The sequence below is a fragment of the Xenopus laevis genome, chromosome 2S (genome assembly GCF_017654675.1).
Source record: "Xenopus laevis strain J_2021 chromosome 2S, Xenopus_laevis_v10.1, whole genome shotgun sequence".
Classification (NCBI taxonomy): Eukaryota; Metazoa; Chordata; class Amphibia; order Anura; family Pipidae; genus Xenopus; species Xenopus laevis.
The window spans coordinates 55,504,574-55,521,832 of record NC_054374.1 but is presented as its reverse complement, the minus strand read 5'-3'; the positions used below and the strand labels follow the sequence as shown (position 1 = coordinate 55,521,832).

General features: G+C 38.8%; 1 protein-coding gene across 2 annotated transcripts in view; it reads right to left on the bottom strand.

The window, feature by feature from the left end:
• cacna1s.S (calcium channel, voltage-dependent, L type, alpha 1S subunit S homeolog) overlaps positions 1-17,259 on the bottom strand; it is a 136,519-nt gene that overhangs the window by 88,020 nt on the left and 31,240 nt on the right. For both annotated transcript variants that reach the window (XM_018249248.2, XM_018249247.2), the window contains 5 exons: positions 17,073-17,178; positions 7,829-7,968; positions 3,693-3,826; positions 3,100-3,252; positions 2,605-2,804 (listed from right to left, as the gene is read on the bottom strand). In XM_018249248.2, coding sequence (XP_018104737.1) covers positions 2,605-2,804; positions 3,100-3,252; positions 3,693-3,826; positions 7,829-7,968; positions 17,073-17,178 — 733 coding nt within the window. The remainder of the gene's footprint in view (positions 1-2,604; positions 2,805-3,099; positions 3,253-3,692; positions 3,827-7,828; positions 7,969-17,072; positions 17,179-17,259) is intronic.

Below are 17,259 nucleotides of genomic sequence, written 5' to 3'. Positions count from 1 at the left end.
TCTTAAGTGTGCGACCGCGGTAAGCTAACGGTTAGATTACCGTGGTCGCAAACTCAGGAACCCGCCAGCAGGTGCGAGGGCTGTATAGACGTCCCAGGAGTGACAGGCAAGACGGAGCCGCAGCAAGATGATTCATCATGGTCCTTACCGCGGTCACACACTCAAGACAAGAGAGAAGCCTCCAGAGTCCAGCTGCAGCAGGTGCGAGGGCTATAGATGTTGATGTGACACATTTTAATAACGTCTATAGCCCTCACCTTAAAACAGATGAGAACACTAGCATTTAATAGGGCTATTTGGTGTATTATTTCAAAGTAGGCCTACACTGCACTTTTGTTTGTTGTATTCTGTTGTTGTAATAGTTAAAATTAAAAAAAGGTTAAAACTTTTATAAGTTTATAAACTGTGTTAGGTTTTGCGGCTCCAGACTATTTTTCTTTAGTGAAAGAGGGGGCAAAATGGCTCTTTTGATAGTAAAGGTTGCTGACCCCTGACCTAGCCATTAAGTGGGCCTTGGACTCCCTCCATTACCACCTTTTAGGTAGTAGATTCCGTCCCACTCACCTGGATGAAGCAGAAAAAAGGGTCAAACGCCAGGGTAACCCGATGGTTCCTAGCACTTCAGGAGTTCAAATATACTGTAGAGCACAGACCCGGGAAACAGCATATGAATGTGTATGCTCTGTCACGAGTCCATTGTCTAGGCTCTACTAGTGCCTCCACCTCCCCTGGGTTGAGGCAGAGGGGGGGGGATATGTACAAGCCATCCATTTAAGAATGTTCCCTTTAAGAAACACCAGAGGGTTAAGCAGCCAGAAGGTGGGCTGGACAGCCAAGGGGTGTTTAAGGGAGTGAGCAGCAGGTGTGCAGAGGTGTGAGAGAAGGAGCTGCACAGGAGGGCTGGGCTGGATTGTTGGAACGGCTGTACTTTCAGAGAGCTTGGGGGCCTGATAGCTAGGGGTTATTTTCCTTTTGTTTTCCCCACAGACCAAACACCGTGGGGTACCTTGGGGTACTGAAAACTTAAAAACGCTGAAGTAAGCTATTTTGTTTATTACTGGACTTTATGTTTCTGAATGAAGCTGTTTTTCTTTCTGTTGCATTTTGACTGCTGCTGGAAGCTCTTTGTGTTCAAAATAAACGGACTGTTTTTCTTTTCACTTTGGAGTGGCCTGCATTTATGCTAACAATCCCGCTGTGATCCCCCCAAACTTCACAGTGCACAGTTATGCACGACTGCACCGGGGGCCGAAGTGGCCGGTCGTGTTGCTTAGCCCGGCACTGAATAAGAAACTGCCACCGGGGTCCTGGTAAGCATCAGGCCGGCAGGAACATTTCATCGGCTGCTCTAGGCACCTGTTTATAAACACTGCAGCCCATTGGAGCTGAGGCTCAGGCGGGGTGATTTGTCTTTAGCTGTGGGACAAAGTGACGCTACGATCAGCTGCTTCTTTTTCTCTCAGGCCTCACTCTCTCTCCTTCCTCTCTCTCTAGTCTCCTGTGTGGCCTTCCTCTGCCTGCCCCTCTTTCCTCCCACACACCAGAAGCCTAAGACCTCTTAGGTGACCCCTGTGAAAGGGTCGTTCGACCCCCAAAGGGGTCGCGACCCACAGGTTGAGAACCGCTGTCTTATAAAATTACCTTGGAAGTCCTCTTCCTCAAGTTTACACCTAGTTTTTAAAAATCGTTCTTGAGGATTTCCATGGCCGGATTTACATAGCAGGCGCCCCTAGGCCCGCTATCGCCCTGACCCCTTCCTTTTATTCAATTATATTTTCATCATTGGGACCAGAGAGATGGGGATTGGCGTACAGGAAATTTTAAATCATATCTCCTGCACCATTCCAGTGTTTCTGAACCAATGTGGGTGTTGGGCAGAATCCCCCCCCTAAAATCATGCCGCTGAGGATTTCACCACCTTGCAGTGGTTGCTCTGAGAGCTTCCTTTCCTCCCCCACTTTGCCGCTGCCCTCAGTGCTGCAAGTTCCTCCTTTAGAGTCTGCAGTCCAGATTCCAAGGTGAAAACACACATGCATCTCTCACATGTAAATACTGCATGGAACTGCTACTCCAACACCACATACATGTGACAAGACACACACCAAGTGATACCAGCAAACCCACTTGCACTCATGTTTACATTGTCTATTACAGTCTCCAAAACGCAATTCCTCAAAAACACCTTTTTAGTTTTAAAAGTCTTATGGTTTTTAACATTGCTAAACACTGAATTCACATGCACCACTCGCTTAGCAGCTCCCATACTGTGAAGTTACAAACTTATTGAGGTATCAAACCAAACTTGAAATGTTATTTGATAAATCTGCCATAATGGAGTAAAAGATCATGTTCCTTATATAATAATTATTTTCCCTCCTGTGGAGCAGAATGTTAGCTTGCCTTCTTCTTGATTCATTTTTTTTTGAAAAGCAGATATTTTCTTGACAAACCAATACATGAGGGTAGGGGTGATTTGTACAGCATATATAAAAATCATTTTGATAACAGTAAACCTAATACACACCAAATTATTTTTTAACAAAGTATAAATATTGTAAACTTAATACAACACATAGGTAGACATAGGTCTATAGATACGCTCACCCAGTATAGCACCTCTGTCCATCCCTGCATCGTGACACACTGAAATACAGTCAGCATGGCGAAACCAAAATTGTCAAAGTGCGTAATGCCATTGTTAGGTCCTGGCCACCAACCTCTGCATTCACTCCCATTTATTGCGCACTGGCGGCCCTGACCTGTCGTGCTGCATGGGGCAGGTTTCTCAACGGTGGCAATTACATCTAAAACACAGTATATAAACAATTTAAACAAGTAAATATGTATGACTAGATCCCAGAAAAAAATGTATTGTTGGTTGATGTAAATAGCGTTAAACTTACACCCAAACTGTCCTCTTTTAAAAGTTTATTTAAATGTTTATTGAAAAACTTTTTGTATTGTCTATATTGTGCTTTGCTTATCATCTAATTAATGTGTCAGCTATTCTGATTAATTATGGAGTTTTTAAAACTGAGACTAAAGATATTTATACATAAGTGATTTTGTCCATATAAGGAAGCTGTATAATATTCTTACCTGTTGCTTTGAAATAACAAGTCTTGTGCATCTTTCCAGAGAAAAGTTCTAATCCAACGATAGCATATATTATAATCATGAAAAGGACGAGCAATGCAATATGGAGTAATGGAACCATAGCCTTAATTATAGAGTTCAGCACTACCTGAAGACCTGCAACAGAAGCAAGTTTTACAATGCATTAAACATTTAATTATCTTTTTGCTGATGTTAAGGTACTGTACAAGTATGGGATCTATTAGCCTGAGACATGTTACCCCAGGAATACCATTTCCCCTATTGCCCTATTGAAACAAACAGTTCTTAATTTGACCACTTTGCTTTTCTCTGTAATAAGAAAATAGTCCAGGCAAGTTGTAAAACAATGAGTACAAATGTTATTCTGCAACATTGTTGCATTTATTTAATTTAAAAGATTAATTAACATATGTTATTGATATATGAGAATGCTCAACCCATTTAAATAATGATTACAAAAGTACAAAAACAGTATTGACAGTTAACTGCAATAATAGTAAACTTTATATACATAGTATATGCATATTAAAGATGTGTTATTGCTCATAACTGTCCAAATGCTTTGGAATACTTACTTGGCACTCCAGACACCAAACGAAGAGGCCTAAGAACACGGAAAGCTCTCAGAGCTTTAACATTAAAGCCAGATCCTCCTGGTGCTGTTACACCCTGAACCCTATTGATTTGTTCCAAGGCGACTGAGAAAAGTCTGTTACCAGAGAGAAGTATATAAACCGTCAGTCACTGTTTTCCTTTTTGCGACACATATGTGGAATCTACCAACAGAAGTCTACAGCCAAGTATGCAATATTTAAGTCCTTGAAACTGACATACTACTGTCATACTTTCAACAAACCTCCTTTGAAATGTGGTATAATGTGGATGTCAATAACTTTTGTCAAATGTCAAATTACCTTTGGGTAACAAACCACCATTACAAAGAGCAATGTTTTTATCACAGTATGTACATTCTTGACTGTCAAGAAACAGTAGTGTCTCATATGCTTTTGGCACTTTAGTATGGTCCCTTTGGTATAGGCCTATAGGCAAGAATGGGGCCTGTCTATTCATGTGTTCCCATGCAGCATAAACTAGCAACAGACAGGAATGAGCATAAAAGCATTATCCCATAATGTTTCTGATTCACCTGACCTGTGGAGGCCACACTAATATTTCTTACTAACTTTTATTACATTCCCCCAATAGTATCCTTTTCGTACTTTCTCACAGGTAAAGGTTATGTAAAGGTAAAAAAGCAGCATCTTCATCAGCAACAGTGGTTGTTTGGATATGATCATAGAAATGGCCACATAAAGGCAATGTTAATTAAAGGAGAACTAAACCTTAAAAATGAATACTTTATGTACCGAACTTATTGCACCAGCCTAAAGTTTCAGCTTTCAATAGCAGCAATGATCCAGGACTTTACCATCTTGGAAAGTGTCTGCAACATTCACATGCTAAGTGGGCTCTGAGCAGCTGTTGAGAAGCTAAGCTTAGGGGTTGTCGCAAATTATCAAGCAGAAACTGAGGTTGTCCTGAATATATAAATACATGGCAGCACAGGAACCAGAGCAACTAGCATCAGAATCTAATAATCAGCCCCAAAGCATCGGCTTATATTAATAAGCCGATGCTTTGGGGCTGATTATTAGATTCTGATGCTAGTTGCTCTGGTTCCTGTGCTGCCATGTATTTATATTATAAATATATTCAGTGTGGCATCCTTGAAGACACAGATCTTCCCTGCCAAAAGGATGTGGTTCCCTTGGGCTGGTACAGAATCCCAAAACATAATGTGCAAGATTTCTAGCCTACTTCTTTATTTAAAGGGAATGTAAATGCAAAAAATAAAATCCCATTTTTACTTTCTTTGATAAGAAAAAGAAACCTATCGCCACTAAACTTTAATTAAAAATGTCTATCGTTTTTATAAGAAACCTGTCTGTAGGCACTGAAATTCCCCCATCATTTACTTGCTGTGGATAGGAAACTTCAGATAGTCCCTAACTGCTCTGCAGATAAAGGATCATACTTTCAAACAGCAGGGGAGCCCCCCACCTTACTTCCCACAACTTGGGCAGCTTCGTTTGTTTCCCTTTAGAGCAACAGTGTGAGATTCGTATCCGCAGCAGTCAGAGCAAGTAAATGAAGGTGGAAGTTCACTGCACACAGTCAGGTTTCTTATAAAAACTATACAGGTTAATCATTGGGGATAGGTTTCTTTTTCAGTTAATAAAGTAAAAATGGAATTTGGAGGATTATTTTTCTGCAGCCACTGGTTCTGGAGAGTTGGAGAAAGTTTGTATTACACAATACAAAAACTATAAAATCCACATTAGATTACATGACAACACAGGCCCAGTGGAGTCTGCATATTCTGATTATTAATCAGTCTTGCTGTATCAGATTTTGGCAGATATTATTTGACTTTTGCGGTTTTAATAATTTATGATGATCCCTAAGACTCCCAACAGCAGCCCAGACCACATTTAGCATGTGCATGATCTTGGTCTTGCAGAGATATATAACAAAGTTACAAGATGGCCCCCTGTGGTAAACTTTGAAAGCATAAATCATTTGTAAAGTAATATAGGCTATTGGTGCAGTAAGTTCATGTTTATGTTTAGTATACAAAATACTGCATTTCTAGCATTATTCTATTTTAGACTTTAGTTTCCCTTTAAGCTTTAGGTCTCCTTTAACTGTCATGGTTCTAGTATTGCTGTTTCTGCTACAAGTGTGGGATCTACTGTAATATCATATTACCATAATGCATGGGATCTTTCTTAATGAGGGATCTTTCATGTCTTCTTTTGTCATCATCAATGAAAGCCATAATTCGAACTTTACTTTTAAGGATCTATGCTTTAAAATATTTTGTCAAATAAAGTAACTTTTCAGTAAAACATTTAAAAGATGTTGGTGATAAAATGATGACATTGAAAAGGAAAAGCTTTTGGTATTATAATCCTGAGAGACTTTGATCCTTAAAAGTTCAGCCAGCAAAATGTGATCTTTATAGAGTCTATTTATCAAAATTCTAATTTGCTATTTTTTTATTTTATTATTTTCTTTATTTGAATATATTTTTTCTATATTTGAATTTTTACCAGACGCAAATGTTTTCTTATTTTAACATCCTGCCTGTATTTAATTTTAAATCCCTACCTCTCAGTTCCTTCTATGCCCGTTATAGGTCTATCTAGTATAGTTCCTGGGAGTGATTCTGTTCTGCTAATCTGATCCTGACCCCTGTGAAATACCTCAGTCCTCATTATACGATCTGGTTCACTTGCTTGCTCAGAACCTTTGCCCTGATCCTCTCACTTTAAGACCTGGTGGCGCCTGAGTAGCTGAGGGCTCCACCCAAAGCCAAAGGTGGCTGTTATAGGCAGAAGTGTGAGCTGCGACTAGGATCTTGCAAGTGGTTCTGGGTTTTGGGTTACCAATCGTGACACTTATTTATTAAACAATGTGAATGTAAAAAACTCAAAAATTTGAAAAACTCAAATTGAAAAAAAAAAAATGGCAAAATTTTATTTAGACAACTCCTATTGGCTTGTACATGAACTCGCAAGCATTTATATGCCAAACTTTTACTTTCAGGCTTTTTGATTCTTTTGCACTTGATACTGAATATTTTTGTTTTTGAAACCATAATTCAAATTCATGAGTTTAAGTGTAAAAAATGTAAGCATTGATAAATCACCCCTTATGTATATTTTTAAGCAGCATCCAGAAATTGTTATGTTTTGATGAGAAGTGTTGGAATGTGTTTATTAACCCTTGGTCTATCAGATAAATGGATATAAGTTGTGTCTTTGGGATTAATAGAAGATTCTATGGGTACTAAGAGGTGCAAAATCCTTAGAACTCATTCTTTAATAACTTGCATTTTAAGGATCAAGGACCTTTGCCTTTGGGTGCTCACAAATGAGACCGGATGCAAAACATGCTGGCTTTTACATTTTTCACATAGACCCCGTGTTTAATAGATTAGCCCTGTTTTCTTTAACATCTGCATCTGTTAGTATTGTTACTTATCTATGTTTAGAATCTACGTAATGAAATGAAAACAGAAAGTTCCAACCTTTAAGCTCCCTTGAAATGTCAGAAGATAGAGACACCATTAGATGGCTGTAATAACTTAATTTGATAAATATCCACTAATACCTAGGTAGCATTTGTAACATAGGCTGAAGCCAACATCTGTACTTTTAACACTATTTTTATATTTTTATATTATAACAAATTATTATTCGTTGTTATTATTGATTGATTGATTTTGTCCAGCCCTCACTTTCTACCCTCTTTGTTTATCTCCTACTTGTTTTTCAATATTTTTGTCCTCTATTTAGTCAACTGTGTGAATAAAGTTTCATTATAATACTGTTACATGTACAATGGTGAAGGTGACACTGCAAACACAAAAGATTCTGAAGCCACAAGATAACGTTTGACAGAATCCATCACAAAGGAACAAGATAAGGCTAGGTTGCATTTAATGGTCAGCCTAAGGGGGTGGGGAACAGCAAATACACTGTGAAATATGCCTGTACAGAATAGTTATATATATTTTTTGGAAGTTCAGATATGTTTATAAAATACATATTTTTTACATAGCTCAAATGAATGAGATTATGTCAAAAAAGAATGTATATTCTCCTTTCAGTGGAAGAAAACATCAAAAGGATTCAATATTCCTTACCCAACAGACACAATGGTGAAGTCCAAAATATTCCAGCCATTGCGTAGATATGCATCAGAATGGAGAATAAACCCATATGCTACTATCTTTAGAGCTGCTTCAATGGTGAAAATAAAAAGGAAGATATATTCAACCTTTTCCTGAAGTAAGACACAAATGAAATAATATTAAAACCTAGAAATATATTTATCTAAACAAATATTGATAAGGTTTTTAAGATGTAATACGGATTTGACTAAACCTTATATTGGGACAGTGCCATCCCGGCAATTAACATCTACTATGGTCTACATAAGTTCATTATACATATACTGTAGCTGATACCATGGGGACATTGGGATTGGACAAGTATTCATGTATATAAAATTTTATCTGATATAAGTTCTTATGCATATTTTTAACAAATGTCTCTGAATGGTGCGTGCCTACAAAATCCATTATTGCTTCTAAATGCATTATTGGGTCACAAAGCAGTCAACAAACAAGTACCAATACAGTCATATGAAAAAGTTTGGGAACCCCTCTAAATTCTTTGGAGTTTTATTATTGGCTGAACTTTCAAAGTAGCAACTTCCTTTAAATATAACCGCGTGCTTCCGGGTTTATGCGCCGGCGTGATGACGTCATCGTGCAACGGCGTGAAATTCAAGTATTACAAGTAAGGGGCCTGGCACTCAATATCACTGCCCGTTGTTAGGTTCTATTTGTAAAGTTCCTAGGTGCCTGATTCTAATTGTATTACCGGTTTTGACCCTTGCCTGCCTTTTTGACTATTCTGATCCTCTTCAATCCTGGCCTTGCCTGCCTGATTTCTCCGACCTCTCCAATCCTGATCCTGCCTGCTTGTTACTACTCTGACCTCTCCAATCCGACCTCTGCCTGTCCACTATTTTACATTCTCCAATCCTGATTCCGGCCTGTCTGACGATTCTCTGCTTGTGCTGGCCCGGCCTGCCTGTTCCTGGTGGTGTTCTTCCTTTCAGTATCCTGGTGAGACGATCGTGCCCCTTTGTTCATCCAGAACCGTTAGCTTAGCTCCTCTCTCAATTAAGACCTGGCGGCATCCGATTAGCCGAGGGATTCTCACGAGATGAAAGGCAGCGGTTAGAGGCAGAAGTCAGAGCCGAGACCAGGGAGCTTAGCTTGGGTTCTGGATATAGGGTGCCGAACGTGACACTGTGCCTGTGGCTTTCCATTTCCTGATTACATTCCTTACAGTTGAAACTGACAGTTTTAACCTCTGAGGTGGCTTTTTGTAGCCTTCCCCTAAACCATGATACTGAAAAATGTTTGTTTTCAGATCTTTTGACAGTTGCTTTGAGGATCCCATGCTGTCACTCTTCAGAGGAGAGTCAAACAAAAGCACAACTTGCAATTGGCCACCTTAAATACCTTTTCTCATGATTGGACACACCTGCCTATGAAGTTCAAGGCTTAATGAGCTAATCCAACAAAGTTGGTGTTGCCATTAATCAGTATTGAGCAGTTACATGCATTCAAATTAGCAAATTACAAGGGTACCCAAATTTTTGCACAACAAGTTTTTTACATTTGATTTAATTACATACAACTGAATACTGCTTCACTAAAACTATTTGTTCAGAAAACAGCCCAGTACTCAGATGTTACTGGGAAATGAAAGACATACCTTATCTTTTTTGTTAAATGTGGAGTAAATTATTATGCAGGCTGAGAGGGGTTCCCAAACTTTTTCATATGACTGTATCTTTGGGCAAAATATGAACCCATTTATTGGTAGTGCTTGAAAAGCAATTCAGCACAAGGTCTCCAAATTATGGGGGTTTGGAAGGTAGATGAGTATAGGACACGAGTGGATACAGTAGGCTAAAAGGCAGCTCAGTATTGTAGTACACTATCAGTCCAGATTTTAGAATGCTAGCTAGAAATGGTACTTAGACCTTGACTGTGACTAATTCACAGTTACAAGGCCCTATCAATGAAGTAGCAAAAAAAAAATTATGGTGTACAAGTTAGGAGTATCATAATCATATGCCCTTCATACCCAGGTATTCATATGCACACCATGAGTGCTTTACTTTAATCAAGGCAGATTGGTTTAGTATGCATACAGAAGTGGGACAAATGAACAGTAAGCACATAAGTCATTAGTAGAGCAAGAAGGGGATACACTTTTGAATAACATGGATACAGGTAACAGCCTCAACTAAGAAATGCAGAAGCATGCACAAGCATGCACAATCAAATTAACAACATTGAATGTACAGTCATGGCATTTTGGTTATTCTACTGGTAAGGAAACAAGAGTCACGCAAGAATGAAAGTGATGCTATGATTATGCTAGTTCCAAAGTGACTAAATAACATGGAAAAAATATTAATACCATGGTTGCATAAGATAAGGATGAGGTGTACAAAACAGAAATTACGTAATTATGTATGACTCTGGACTGTGCTGAAATCTCTTCCAACACCATATTGAAGTTATCCCATATTCCACTTTGAAAATGAAAAATTAGATGGCGCCCAGTCGTCATCTGGAGAATCATCCCCAAGATGCAGCTAGCCGAGACCGAGTCAAGCGCGGATAACGGACAATGGAGGAGATAGTCTCTGTGCATAACTCCATGACAGATAAAGTAAATTCACAAGACACCCTTTAATCAGCATTACAAAACAAAATAGCCTCCAGAAGAAACAAATAATGCTGAGGAGGGTACCAGAGGACATTACACAATAGTTACTCGGCCAATATGCAAAAACCCTCATATTGACAGCATTACTAGAGACTCCTACAGACCACTTTATCAATAGAATAGACTACCTAAGACGAAAACAGCACCCAATGGGGCACCTAGGGATGTCATACTGAGATTACATTTTTTCCACATCAAGGAAGATTTGCTGCAATTCATGAGGAAACAGAAAAGTCTGCCCCAGTCATATGAAAAAATACAAATCTTTGCGGTTCTCTCACCAACCACACTGGCTAAACGCCGCAAATTTAACACAAGCCTTAAAGTGATTCTGAAGCTAAAAAACTACTTTTTAAAAATATGAATGTACATTAAAAGTTACCTATAGGTCATGTTGATCGTTTTTTGCGGAGAGGTCTGTTTCTGTAAATACTTTTTAGTTGATGTTCCTAAAGCTGACTGTTTTGCCAACCTGACTGTCCCATCTCAGCCTGTCAGTTAAAGTTTCTAATGCTAACAGACTTCTGCTGCACAAATATGGCAGCCCCCTCATAGAGGAACACAGGGGTACCCCCTGTCCTTTGAGCAAATACTTTATGGCAAAACTATAAGTAGCAAACAAAGCCAATACTATGATAGATGTAAAAATTGTTTAATTTCTGGTGTCAGTATCTCTTTAAGAGCCCACGGAGTACCATACAAATGGTACTACCCAACAAAAGTAATAATACAATGGCAAGAAACACAAAAAGTTGTTACAAAAGTTGTGGAATGGAAACAAAGTCTATCAAGTTGGAATATACCACTAGAGCAAGAACCAAAAACCTCCCAGACAACATGATGAATAACAAACAGATCTACCAATCATGGTATTCACACTAAGCCCGTGAAACTACAGTGGCATTAATCCCTTGACACTGGGACAGGAAGTCACTAATCTGTTGAACCAACCCATCACACACCCCCAATTTACCCCCTACCAAGTGCAGCATCACGCCCAGAAAAGGGCATTTAGGTTAAATGGGTAAATTGCTTATACAGTTTACGTATATAGTTAATGGTTTTCATGTTTTTCACAAATTTTGTTTTTGTAACACTGTTATTATTTCTTCTTTCCCTCTCTGTTGGGGCCCAACACCTACTAACATGCTAATTTATATACAATACCAATGTGACCCTGCCAGCTGCCCGTACAATCATACCAGTAAGACAAAATGGTACTGCAATGTGAGGGGCCTAAACACCCCCCGCAAAAGACTACCAGCTCTAGTGGAATGCAAACGGCATAATGCAGATTTAATTTGGGCTCAAGAAACCCATTTCCGCAATAAGGACCGAATAAATATAAAAAACAATAATACAGAATGATATCGCCTCTACCAAGAAAAGAGGTGTAGCTAGCAAAACACAACTTGAGTATACATTGTACAACACAGCTGGCGGATCCTAAAGGTAGATAGATGTCTTATAGTGTTGTTGATTTATAGTACACATTAGTTGATGTTGATCAACCTCTATAACCCCAACAGCAACGAAGTCTAATTCCTCAAACAAGTACTAGAAAAGCTAACACCCATGCAATAGGGCACGCTAGTAATAGGGGGAGATCTCAAAACCATACTTGACCCAGAAGTGGACAGAACCCCCAGCCTTCCACCCTACCCAAAATGTATAGCCACAAAGTCACCAAAGGGGCTAGGACCCAACACAACCTATATGATGCCTGGCAAGTCCGAAACCCTACGGTGAAAGACTATACCCATTACTCCCCTTACCATAAGTCCTACACAAGAATAGACCTCTTTCTAGTCCAACCACAGACACTTAACCACATAACACACAGCTCTTTAACCCTCCTAATACTCCATAGATGTCAGAACCAGCTACTTAAAATCCAAAGCCATACCTATGCCATGGGCAATACGGAAAATGCAGCCTTGAAAAGACAACTGATTAAACAGACCTATCAACAAAAGGATAGATAAAATACAAGCAGCAAATCAGGATTTCAAAATAAACCCCAATGACACAGCCCAATTGTATTCTAACCTATATAACTTAAAAAAACTTACATTAACTTTTAGTGAGATGTAGAGAATGATATTTTCAGACAATTTGCATTTGGTATTCATTTTTTATTATTTGTGTTTTTTCAGTTATTTAGATTTTTATTCAGCAGCTTTGCAGTTTTAGCAATCTGGTTGCCAGAGTTCAAATTACCCTAGAGACCATGAAATGATTTGAATAAGAGACTGGAATATGAATAGGAGAGGTCTGAATAGAAAGATGAGTAATATCCAATTTGAAAGCTGGAAAGAGTCAGAAGAAGAAAGAAAATAATTAAAAAACTATAAAAAAGAAAAAATGAAGACCAATTACAAAGTTGCTTAGAATGAGCCATTCTATGACAAAGCAAAATTTAATGGTGAACCACCCATTTAAAAGATGACCCAAGAGTAACATTACCCTCTACCAGGGATAGTTAAACATACCTGGACACATTTCAACTCCCCACCATCCAACCAGAAGCAGTGACATCTCTGGTAGCACCTATCCTACCAGCTGAAATCTCAGCCACCATCAAAGGCCTACCCACGAATAAAGCACCAGGGCCCTGATGGGATTACTAACAAATAAGAAATTCAGCTCTCAACTCAACCCATACCTCACTAGAACCCTAAACCAAGCATTCCAGACAGGCACACTGCCAAAAGAAATGCTACTCTCTTGTATAACAACAATACCAAAACCAGGGAAAGATAAAACATAGTGTGCCAATTACCATCCAATCTCCCTACACAATGGAGACTTGAAAATATATGCCACCATTCTAGCACAAAGGCTTCAACCCTTACTACCTGATTTAATAAATAACGATCAATCTTGTTTTGTAAAAGGATGGCAACTATATGGGGGTATATACGGGTTAACGTACATGGTTTCCTTTCTGACCCCTTTCCCCTGACCAATGGGACCAGGCAAATTTGCCCTTTAGCCCCCCCTTATCTACATCCTAAGCATGGAACGCTTAGCCCAAAAAGGTCTCATAATTGAGCCCACAGAACCCAAAATGCGGCTATTTGCAGATGATGTGGCCCTAGTCATTACAAACCCATCTACAGCTCTACAAGAACTATTCACTGAACTGTCTAAATTTGGAAGACTATCCCACTATAAACTTAATGTGTCCAAAACCCAGGCACTCCCTATTCACATGCCACATAATGAACTGCAGCAACTAAAATTGGACACATTATGGACTGGAAAGATAACTCCATTAAGTACTTAGGCAGTGTCGGACTGGCCCACTGGGATACCAGGAAAAGTCCCAGAGGGCCCAGGTGTCAGTGGGCCCTCATGCTGCTAAACACTTTGCCTATTTCATAGGCATTCCCTATTTCTGTGAGAACACAAGAGGTTAAATAGATAGAATAAAAGATTATAGTATGTAAAGAAGAGAGACTAGGAGAATAGAAGTTGAGTGAGGAGAGGAAGAAAATTGTACTGAGGATGATGCTCTGGTCTAAAGTTTTTTGGTGGGCCCTTGTCTAAGGTTTTTTGGTGGGCCCTTGGTGTCCCAGTCAGACACTGTACTTAGGAGTCAAAATCACAGCTAACCCCCAATGTTTTATATAAACAAAATTTTACCTCAATGCTGCTGGACACCCACAATAAATTGCAGGCTTGGAAAACTACGTTTATATCCTGTCTAGGGCGGATAAATGGGAAATTCTGCTGATCATTTCCAAAATATTATATAAATTCCGAGTGCTCCCGATACTACTGGGAAATGCTTTTTTCCAGCCACTGCAGAGACTCCTCATGGCATTCATCTGGGGCTTAGGTAAACCAAGGATTGCCAGGGAGATTATGTACATCAACAAGCAAAAATCAAACCTATCTCTGACAACATGGACTCAAGCAGAAATACAAAAACAGGGGGACTTATACAATTTGGATGGCTTTAAAACCTTCTCATCAATCCAAGACACATATAAGCTCCCCAGCATCATGGACATTTACACCACTCGCATCTGTAAAGCCACCAGCATCGTGGCTGATCCAACACACCCCTCACACTCATTGTTCACACTCCTGCCATCTGGAAGAAGGCACCGAAGCATTAGGGCCCTCACTACCAGACTGTATAACAGTTTTTTTCCCCCAAGCCATAAGGCTCCTGAATACTCAGGGACCATACAGATCTCTCACACACACACTCCATCTGACCTTACTATATACCACAACGTTACACAGCCACTGTACACCATTGTACAATTGTTCTTTATGAGCACATCTGCACTTTATCATGTTCTTTATCATGTTCTTACTACTATCATATCACAATGATATACCCATCATGTCTGACGTTTAGCATTATTTACTTAACATATTACATCTGCTGAGTGTGCACTGTCTTGTCCTGTCCCACTATGCTGTCCTGTCTTGCAGGAGTTGGATATTTTTCCACTTGCACTATTTGTCTGTTGTCCGGTACTTCTATGTTGTGTGTAGCACCATGGTCCTAGAGGAACATTGTTTTGTTTCACTGTGTACTATATAAACGTATATGGATGAAATGACAAACTCACTCTTGACAGCAATCAACTATACACGTACCTGGGAATAAGACATTATCTCCAAACAAACTACTAGCAGCAAAACCCCCTACACTAATTGAGCAAATACCTCCTAAAACACCCCCTAAAAAAGAAGGGAATTGCATACAATGTCCTAATATCAATATATACCAAGGATGCTCCTCCTGCCTTAAAAGCATGGGAACATGATCTCCAAAGGGTCATAACCCGGGACCAGTGGAATCATCTATACAGACAGCCAAATACTTCTGAGTCTTAAACCACCAAGAAACAACAATCATGATGTACAGATGGTACCTTACCCCAGAGAGAATAAAAAGGCATACCCCAATGCATCCAATAAATGCTGGAGGTGCCAAAAAGACATTGGAACACTACTCCATATCTGGTGGTCTTGCCCAAAAGCAAAAAGCTTCTGGAACAAAACAGAGGAACTCCTTCGTATCAATTACACTCAGATCTAGCACTGCTAGGTATTCTCCCTCGACAGATAAAGGAAAACCATAGGCTCTTCGTATTTTACACAATCTTTGCCAGTAGATCATTAATTACCAGGAGCTGGAAATATCACACCCTCCCAGGTACAGAAGATATTTGATCAGAAGTGAAACGTATTGTGACCTACAAACAGACATTTGAAGCCTCTATGATAAAAGGATGAAAAATGGCTCCATTACTACTTGTGCCAATTCACTATAAGTCAGAAACCAAAGTACATAAGTGCCTAAGAAACCTGTTATAAGGGTATTCCTATGCAAGACCAATTATTGAAACATAAAGGAATGTAATTTCAATTGATTACTTTATTGTAAGCAGTTGCTCAATACTCTCACTTTTTTTCCCTCTCCCTTCTCACCCTCAAACTCTCTTTACTGCATAAAATGTAAAAAAACTGCAAAAATTGTTAATAAAAAAAAGATGAGTGAAGGCAGAAATATGTATGCGTGTATATGTATTTACGTTTGTATATTTTTATATATATATATTTTTATCTATTTATGTACGCACCACTGTACAGCAAAACAATATATTAATAGAACAAACCATGTCAATGCAAGAATTATTACAAATAAATGCAAAGTATAGTTACATTAATGATTAAGAGCTAAGTGTCGAAGAGACAAGAGGCCCTGTCCTGTGTACAGTCCAAGTGCATATTAAAGCATCTAGCCATATTTCTGTATTAATATAGATGGGGAGGCATGTACTGTGTTTTGACTGCCTGGTATAATGAGTGTGGAGAGAAGCAAGACTATGTAAATATGCACATTTGAAGAAGGACAGTATAAATGGCTAGATACAAATTGTATTTTGTTAATATTGACATTATGAGAGGACCCAGTTTATTTGAAAATCAAGATGGATGGATTCAATTACAACAATTTGTGCCTTTAAGTTAGCCATCTAATTAGAATAGATAACACATGATATCTAATTTTTATAACTTCATATTCATAATTATTTATTAGAATGTTATTTTCTAATTAAATGTACACTAAAGCTACATAAAAATATACAGACATATTGCATAGCACCTACAATTGAAAAAAGACACAACTATGAAATTTGGTCCATTATTTTTAATTTAAAGGGCAAGAAAAGCATACAAATGAATAAATGCAGACGTATTTTACTACATTCACTGGCCTCAAGCATCACCTTAGAGATGCACAAAAAATCCCTTAACTATCCCCCACGCCCACCTCTGACAGGCCTACTCACCAACGTCTTACGCTTGCGGTGTCTGGGAGAATATTTATTAATACAGAGGAATCAGCCCCTCTGCTTCCTCTATAGTTATACCACTGCAGATAAGTATGAAATGAAGTAGAAAAGAAAGGGGACTTCATCATCAGATGCATAAGGTATGACAGTCTAATTATTCATCAGGCTTTACTTGCCCTTTAAATGCCAGTTAATGGCAACTCTTACAAACACACAAAAACATGTACTAGGTAATATTTCTTACCAGGATTGTATTTACTGAGTTGGTGTCATCCTCTGGCATTGGTAGGAAGATGGCTAGGGCCACGCAATTAGCAAATATACTCAACAGAATGATCACCTCAAATGGTCTATTTTCAGGAGTTAAGGAGGAATTAGGATTTAGCAAACATTAAACAAGTCTAGTCTCAAAATAGACTATAACATGTAAA